The 8,455-nt window shown below is 34.3% G+C and overlaps 1 protein-coding gene across 1 annotated transcript in view; it reads right to left on the bottom strand.

Moving 5' to 3' along the window:
• The window catches only part of dhodh (dihydroorotate dehydrogenase (quinone)), a 14,531-nt gene extending 12,547 nt beyond the window's left edge, over positions 1-1,984 (bottom strand). Inside the window, exon 1 of the mRNA XM_015385202.1 lies at positions 1,873-1,984. Coding sequence (XP_015240688.1) covers positions 1,873-1,890 — 18 coding nt within the window. The 5' untranslated portion in view covers positions 1,891-1,984. The remainder of the gene's footprint in view (positions 1-1,872) is intronic.
• Between the last annotated feature and the right edge of the window lie 6,471 nt (positions 1,985-8,455).

The following is an 8,455-nucleotide window of genomic DNA, read 5'->3' as shown; positions in this document are numbered from 1 at the left end:
TATTTCTGTCTCCAGTTGAGTTTGATGTCCATGTCAACTAGGGCTGAAACTATTAATCAGGTTTATCGGTTATTGAAATAATCATCAACTAATTTAGTAATCGATTAATCCTTAACCAGACACTGACATAGCAACCGACTTTGAGCAGCAGTTCTACCAAACTTGTAAAAAAAAAAAAGTGTAAACATTTAGCATTTTCGATAAAGAAACATTTCCGTCTGTCAATATGCTCTATCCATAACTCCTCAAGTGGAAAAGCTTTAGTTTCACCTGGTTCAATTTCATAAAACATAATTTTGCTATTTGTTTAGTGATCGATTAATCGGAAAAACCGATTTGCAAAATAATTGTTAGTTGCAGCCCTAATGTGAACACCAAGGTCCTCCACAACTTTGAATCCTTCTTCTTTGATGTTAATAGCTCTTCCTGTTTCTACAATCATCTCCATTTTTTTGTTTGCATTCAGGATCAGATTAATGTTTCCAAACCATGCCCCATTGTGGTCCACAAGCTCCCCCTTCTCAGCTTCTTGTCCAACTCAGATGCTCCCAATGATCACAGCGTCATCCAAGTATTTCATCTGTATTTAACTAGAACTCGGAGGAAAAAGAAATTGCGAGAGTACCATCCCCTGTGGTGCTCCTGTGCTGCTGACTACCTGGTTAGACTGTGGATGCTTTAGTCTGATAAATGTTGACTACATTTGATTATCCTTAATTCTTTAAAACTCATCACTCCAAATTTTCAGTCAGTTCATTACAAAGCAATCTTTAAGTAATAAAAAAATAGATCAGATCAAAGCGCACCAAAAACGTATTGAACTATGACTTTGTAACACTGTTACATCTCTAACAATATGCATTTAGAAGGGATTTATTCCTTAGTTTCCTGTTAAAACCAAAACTGGCTCAGTTAAAGCCTTTAACAAACACTACAACATTGAAATAAACTCAGAAAAGGGCAGATATTGTGTTGCTGATACCAATGTCTGGTTTCTTTAGGACTTGATCTGTTAATTTAGATGCCTTTTATTTCAATGGACTAAAACACATAAGAGAAAAATGCTGCAGGCACATTGATAAAGGTAGTGATTTTAAATCCCATGGAAAATGAGGGCATTTCTAGCTTATTATACAGTACATTGACTTGAAATAAGTTTAAGTTTGATAAAGATGGTTTAAATGCTGAGCAAGGGAAAACACCCTGCCTGATTGATTTACCTCATGTCTATATCTTGTTTATTTTTTAAACAAAACAAAAAAACAAGCAAAGTCCAGCGAAAAGCCTGGGGGATTATTGATCAAGACCACTTTGAAAGTAGATTAATGTGCAACCCAGACTAGTCAAAGCTATACATCTTATATCAATAACATCTACACCACATTAAACAGCACAACCAAAAGGCAGATTTTAAGGGCAAAACTGTCTTTAACCTTTTTATGTTTTTTTAAGTGTCCAATGAGAAATTAATTATTTAATTAATGGAACTTTGAAGATGAGATCAGTCTCTCAGATCAAGTAATGATTATCATACAGATGACTTATAAAGGAAGCAATATTGTAGTTTCCTCTAATGTAAGTTCTTTTTTTTTTTCTTTGAATAATAGCTCGGATAATTTTTAAGTCTTTAACTCTAGACCTTCATGCTTTAACTAATAGGAGCTAAATAAAAGCTGCTAGATAAACATATTGAACTCTTTTTTTAAAGCCAAAACTGAGCGATGGGGCTGCATTCACTGCTTTATTGCTGCTTTGGTGCAAAGACAGAGAACGACGAACGGAAACACGTGTGTAATTCAGAAACAACTATTTCAATCACAAAAAAAACAAACAACACACTCGCACATATTTTGCTACACTGTGTAAATTTACCTTTAATCGTCCCGCCATGGACGCAACTGTTTCACAGCTGCAAAGGGCACCGCGCGGTTCTATTTCCTAAACGTTACAAAAACACTCTCGCGTCATCCACATCTTCTCGCGATACTTCCCTAAGCTTGACCTGCTGAGGTTATCCTCAAGAAGGTGCTACATATTTGTAGAATTGAATATAAAATTTGTTATTTCTAGTGACTTTTATCGGACTCAGTGATATGTTCTCAAAAAAATAAATAAATAAATATATTAAAAGATAGTGTTGATATAGGGTTGCTTAAAGGAAAAATGAGTCACCTTGAGTCACATCAAGGGACTCCTTCACTTTGCATCTTGTTTGAGTGACTGCACTGATTTTCTTAAAGTATTAAGAACATATGCAGAGTTGTTTTTTTCTGTTCCCTGGAGGAGGTTCTATTTTTTTCAAATGAAAAACTGAAGGCACTTGGCTCAGTAGACGGTCCAGCCACAGTACCAGCAGCATAACATCAGAAATGTTATCCCAGGTGTTTATCTTGTTGTGGATTTCAGCAGGATGCCTGTCTTTAACTGAAAAGTGTGAGACCTGCTTAGGGGAAAAACTGGCGGTGACATGTGAGTTTTTTTGGAGAAATGTCTGCTTGGAGTTTGTGGAAGAGACAGAAACCTGGTACCAAGCAAGGAGCAGCTGTGAGGAGAGAGGAGGGAAGCTTCTAAATGTGCGGAATAGTTCAATCAAAACGTTCCTGAGTAACATTACCAGAGAGAAAAACACCAGCACTTTTACATGGTGGGTGGAAAATGGGGTCCAAACTCCTCACAGGGATCCCACCACAAGTGAGTAAAATTAGTTTCGCTTCATTGTACTTTATTCCATCTTTAAAATGAAAAATAGATATTCTAGCCTTTACATATAGTGTTGTGAAAATGGGCTTTCAAATATGTTTTCACACCTACACCAATGGTCAAATTCAGTATAATTTATTAATAATCTGGTCTTCAAACTCCACAAAATCGACTGCGTAAGTATTAATGTAATGTATTAATGTAATTAATGTAATAATGGTGAAGTCAGATTGGTAGTTTGTTAAAATTACAAAGAGCATAGCCAAAGATCTCCACAAAACATGAAAAACCTTAAGGTTGACTGTTCATAGGATTGCTATGAGATCATGGAAACAATAAAGGAGGTGGCTGCCTTTGCTTTTGGAAAGTGCATGTAAGAGTCTCATTTGAATTTTCTGTCTAAGACAATTGATTTAAATATTTTGAATACTTTTTCCTACCAAAGGTCTTTACATCACAATTTATGAGTGAAAACCAAGCACTCTCCTTAATAAACTGAGAAAAATAACAAGACACTTTTTTTTTTTTTTTTACATTCTAATGAAACTGAAACAAAATCCCAGTGAGCAAGTAACTGCTTTATAAAGATATTTTATTTTATTGAAATAATACTTAAATGAGAAATAAAAATTAAAGATGTCCAGGTAATAATTGCATACTTATATAAATATCGTTAAAAATATTTAAGGTTGTCCAAATAGGTTTAACAAGCCTGAATTCCAAGGTATTTTTATGCAGTGGATTTATGTTGTTGTTATGTTTTATGTGTATTTTATGTTGCATAAATTTACTAGTTTTCATCATTCATCTTTTCTAGGCTACAAAAATATTACAGAAATAAGGTAGATGACAAAAGTATGTTTGGTGGAATGGCTTTTTTTAAACTGAAAAACAACGAATGCTTAACAGTTTTTGTACCTTTGGGCCTGCTACTGGTCCTGCCAGGGCTGGTCTGTGGGTCCTCACACCTCCTATTGGGCATTCTTATGGGGAATCCTTATTTACACAGGGACCTACTCCCACAGGTGTTTGGATTCAGGTGTTTATAAATACATAAAATATACAAATATATTGCATTTGGCGCTGTAAATACCTCTAAAGATATATTGTATAAATTAGTAATATACCCTTTCAGAGACATTGCAGTTATGTATCCATTTGTTGTTTCATTGTATTTTTTTAGTATCATTCATGGAAACTGACTTAAAAGTTTAGATACTGTTAAATTTTGAGCTCGTAAATGTTTCTGACAAGACAATTTAAAGAGATTAAAAGGGGACTAACATGTATTCCGTACTTTGATGTTATAATAATTTAAGTGTACATTTATTTATCACTTTTTTTCAGTGTTACATTTCATTTTACATGAAGGATGTTTGGCATTTTACCAATTTAAAATTCTGTTAACTGGCAGTTTCGTTTTGGTTTGACTGTGTGCCAGGTCGTAGTACCCAGCACCCAAATTGAACATATTTAGCAGCTGTTTGTAAATCTGGATTTTCAATCAGGAGTCATAATCTCTCATATTACATAATAGTTAGCAAGCACAAACACGGATCAGACTCACAATCAGTACAATATATTCAACTAAATGAAGTGAATTTATCTTCCTAAATATGTTTCTCCAAAGTTTAAGAAAAAGGTCAATAAACCTGTCATACAACAATAATGTGCATAGCTTTAAAGCTGTTTACAAAAAAAGACGTAGGTTTGAACGGACAGCAATGCGGTATTATATAATAATAATGTAAACCAGACAGGTAGAAAGCTGGCTCACAGCCTCCACTTTGTTGGTAAATTATATTTAAAACTAAGTAAAGTTTATTTAAAGCATAACAGGTGCATTTTTTTTAAATATCTTAATTTATCTCTGTTTATTCTTTTTTTATGGCATGCCAAAATGTATATATGTGCATTTAAACTCTAAATTGAGATAAACCCTTATTATAACTGCTAAATAGAGTTTTGAAAGTTTATCTTTTAGTTTGATGATGTGTTGAGGTTTAAAAGTCTTCCTATGATTGCCCTAATCCTTTGGTCGCCACATAACTAAAATCCACTCCAGAGCATATGTTTAAAGATGTAGGTTTAAATGAAACTATTTTAAGAAACCTAAATCAAATAGTATTTTAAGCTAAAATGTATTTCTTTATCTATTTATGTTTTTACACTTAATCCCTTGACCTCAAAGCTGGTAAGGTACTGCACCCAGTCTTATAGCCTACTTGTATTCTGCTCTCTGGTGGAAAATCGTAGTACTACATATAGAATTAAATCCTACACTCATTTAAAGGGGAGTTAGTAATGAGTTTAACAAGCGTTTCCTTTTTGGTACTCCTTTTGGAACTGAATGTTATATTTTCTATATCAATATTATCACTTATATAAAAAAAATTTACAATCATTGAAACAATATTTTTGTTAAAAGCAAATAGTTGAAGGTATAATCCCAAAAGTTTGAATTTCTGACTATAATTTCTTCTGTCAGGTCTTAAGTCAGGCAAAGGTAAAGCTTTAAAGGAACCGTGCACATACCTGAAGCTCAATCCACTTCAGCTCCGAACCTCTGACTGCAAAAGAAGACGAAGATTTCTATGCAGTCATAGTAAGTGGAGGCTTCCAGATAACTAAAACTTCATTTCTGCACTTTCTCTCAGCTGCCTTGAAATATTGTTTATCACCAATGAATTTCTTTTACACTGTATTCAAAATGCTAATATCTCCTTTTGACTCTAAAGCTTTAGTCTCTCCATCAAGTTTGGAGGTAAGAGATATATCTCATAATAAATGATAAAACACTGCAGAGACCAACATTGATGTTTTTGTTTCGTTCACATTTTCTTTCAGAATATAAGAAAACCCATGGATACAGTTGGACATCGTAAGTTTGCTTATTTTGCTACTTTTGATGTAAACCTTGATAGGCTGAAGTATATTGAGGATAATCCTGCCATAATTAAAAATAAATACAGAAATAAGTAAATGCTCCAAAAATAAATAAGCATACAATTAATTGCCCCTCAAAAATACAATAAACAAATAAATATATATAAAAATTAAATTATACAGTGATGACGCTTCTTTGTTTTTTTTGCCTTTGTAATAATTACCTTATTTATTTATTGTCCTTTATGATCTTCAACTTTTTTTATTTAAAAAAATATATATTCTTCCAATAAATAAAGTTGAAGATTATAAAACACAATGAATAAGGTAAATAAATAAGGTAATTATTACAAAAGGCAAAAAATTAAAGAAGCTAATTAAAAGAGATATATACATTTATGTCTCGCTGTATAATTTAACTTCTATATACATTTATTTATTTGTTTATTATGTTTTTGGGGGGAATTAGTTGTATGCTTATTTATTTTTGGAGCATTTATTTATGTCTGTATTTATTTTTAATTATGGCAGAATTGGTCCTCCATAGAATTATGACAGTGTGTTGATTCCAAACCTGGCTGAAATAATAATAATAATTATTATTTATTATTTCAGGGAGCAAAAGAGATTTAGTACATAATATGGGACTAAACGTTAACAACATTACTGTTCTACTAACGGTGAGGCAAAGATCCAAAGACAAGAAATGAGCTTGAGATAAAAGTGCAAATATTTCCTGAATTTCACATTGAAATATATGCTGTGTTTCTGAGGTAGCATGCAGAGGAAATGCTGCGACACATGGAAACAACTGTCGGAGAGCCTAAAGCAAGCATGGTGGGAGCCTTTGTTGACCTACTTTATGAAAGCCTAATTTTTTTACACTGTTTTACAATGTGTCAATCATTGTTGGGGTTTTTTTCTCATAGGACGAATATATTAAATATTTGTTAGATGGCACAACAAAGTTATCACGCACTTTTGCTTTGGGAAACCCTGGGATCGTCGACAGGATCATCAAGTGTAGCAATGCCCTCTGGAGTCTGGTGTCACAGGAATGCGATTTTGAAGACAATGAAAATAAAGTAAGTTGGGTGCGCTATCATTTAAACACATCAATGTTGTGTAACTGTTTTGGTGAATATTAGCAAATAGGCTATGTTATTTGATCAAATCATTTTCGGACTGTCATATGTTGTTCTGTGAACACACGCCTCACTGTCTGTGTTTCTTAGCGTGAATCAAGCTCAAACAGATAACTTTGCAAACAGACGGAATAAACTGAAAACAACATCCATTCAACATTTAAGAATTTATTAACAAAATAATTCAACTCCACATCAAAAACATTTTAGTTAAAAACTCTTAATTAATCAAGTGAATCTAAGCTACTAAGAAGAGAAAAAAAAGGAAAACCTTTATAGCAGTAGGTGTCTGTTTAAACATTTTCACAATGCAAATCCAACAAGATAAATAAACTATAATTTTTGGTAAAATAATATTAAATTTACCTAAATCCAACTTTTAGATAATTGATTCTAAACCTTCTTTGTTCTTCAGGGAACATTTAAGTACGGACCATCCAGACTCTGTATAACACTAGTTTTAGTGGGACATGATGGGACTAAATTTCAAAGGACTCTTTGGTCATATTTTGGCAATAAAATGTAATGAGATGCCTGTGAAAATCCTTAGTCACCTGAGTCATGGCAACCACAAACAGGCTTAAACTAACTTAAACTACGGATTGCTCGCACCAGAGCAATCCGTAGTTGGAGCACTGATGTATTTAAGCAGCATGGAGGTCCGTCCTCCTGCACACATTCCAAATCAGATGCAAATTTAATAGCAACTCCTTGTTCTTTTCTTGTGTATGAGCTGTGTGATTGGTCTTTTCAATCATAATGGGATTGCTTATGTAATTTCTTTGGAATGAGTGCAATGACTGAATTTTAAATGCTTGGAAGGTGAAAGCAATATCCTCCTGTGCAATCCTCCCCCTCTGTTCAGTGAGTGGTTTTCTCTTTTCACAAAAAAGGTTTCCTTCACCCCTCTTCCAAATCACCTGTCTTCTCTGTCCAGAATCTGAACACTTTGGTCTTCAAAGGTGTGCCCCTTTTTTTTGAGGTGCAAGTATACGGCTGAATCTTGCCCAGAGCTACTGGCTCTCCTATACTGTGTCATGCTTTTATGTAGTTGTTGTTTGGTTTCTCCAATATAGAAATGAAATATATTGTAATGAGCATATCAGGAGACACATAAAAGTTAATGCATTAGTGTTTAAACCCTTTGTGAAATAAACTATGTTTTAGCTCTATAAACTTGGGGAGTGTGGCCTAGTGGTTAGGGCATTGCGCTTGGAATCCTAAGGTTCTGAGTTTGAGCCCCACTCCCAAGGACTGCCACTCTGCATCCCTGAGCTAAGACCCTTAACCCCACACTGCTCCCCGGGCACCGCACAATGGCAGCCTACTGCTCCCCAAGGGGATGGGTTTAATGCAGAGAGTTCATTTTGTTGCTCTGTACTTGTGGCAGTGCAATGACTATTAAAAAAATTAAAAATTAAAAAGCTGAAGCTGAAACAAAAGCTCAAAACATGTAAACAGTGGGTACTACACAGTCACCGTTACACAATAGTCAACACAAAGAATGATAAACAATCATCAGAAAACCAAAATGTTTAGTGGAAAATTCTTTTTTCTAACTTTTCCAGACATTTAACCTATGCTGATCTCCCTCTTGGGAAAGTGAGGCGTGTTGAAAGTTCAGGAAAGCTTTCCCCAGACCGTGTTGTTGGATAGCAGGGGTGGAGCTACATGTGGGGCCAGTGGTGGCCATGGCCACTCTTAGCCAATCATTGGCCACCCCT

The sequence above is a fragment of the Cyprinodon variegatus genome, unplaced genomic scaffold (assembly GCF_000732505.1).
Source record: "Cyprinodon variegatus isolate N-32 unplaced genomic scaffold, C_variegatus-1.0 Scaffold15, whole genome shotgun sequence".
Taxonomy (NCBI): Eukaryota; Metazoa; Chordata; class Actinopteri; order Cyprinodontiformes; family Cyprinodontidae; genus Cyprinodon; species Cyprinodon variegatus.
The sequence above is the reverse complement of the archived record's forward strand: the minus strand, read 5'-3'. Positions and strand labels throughout refer to the sequence as shown.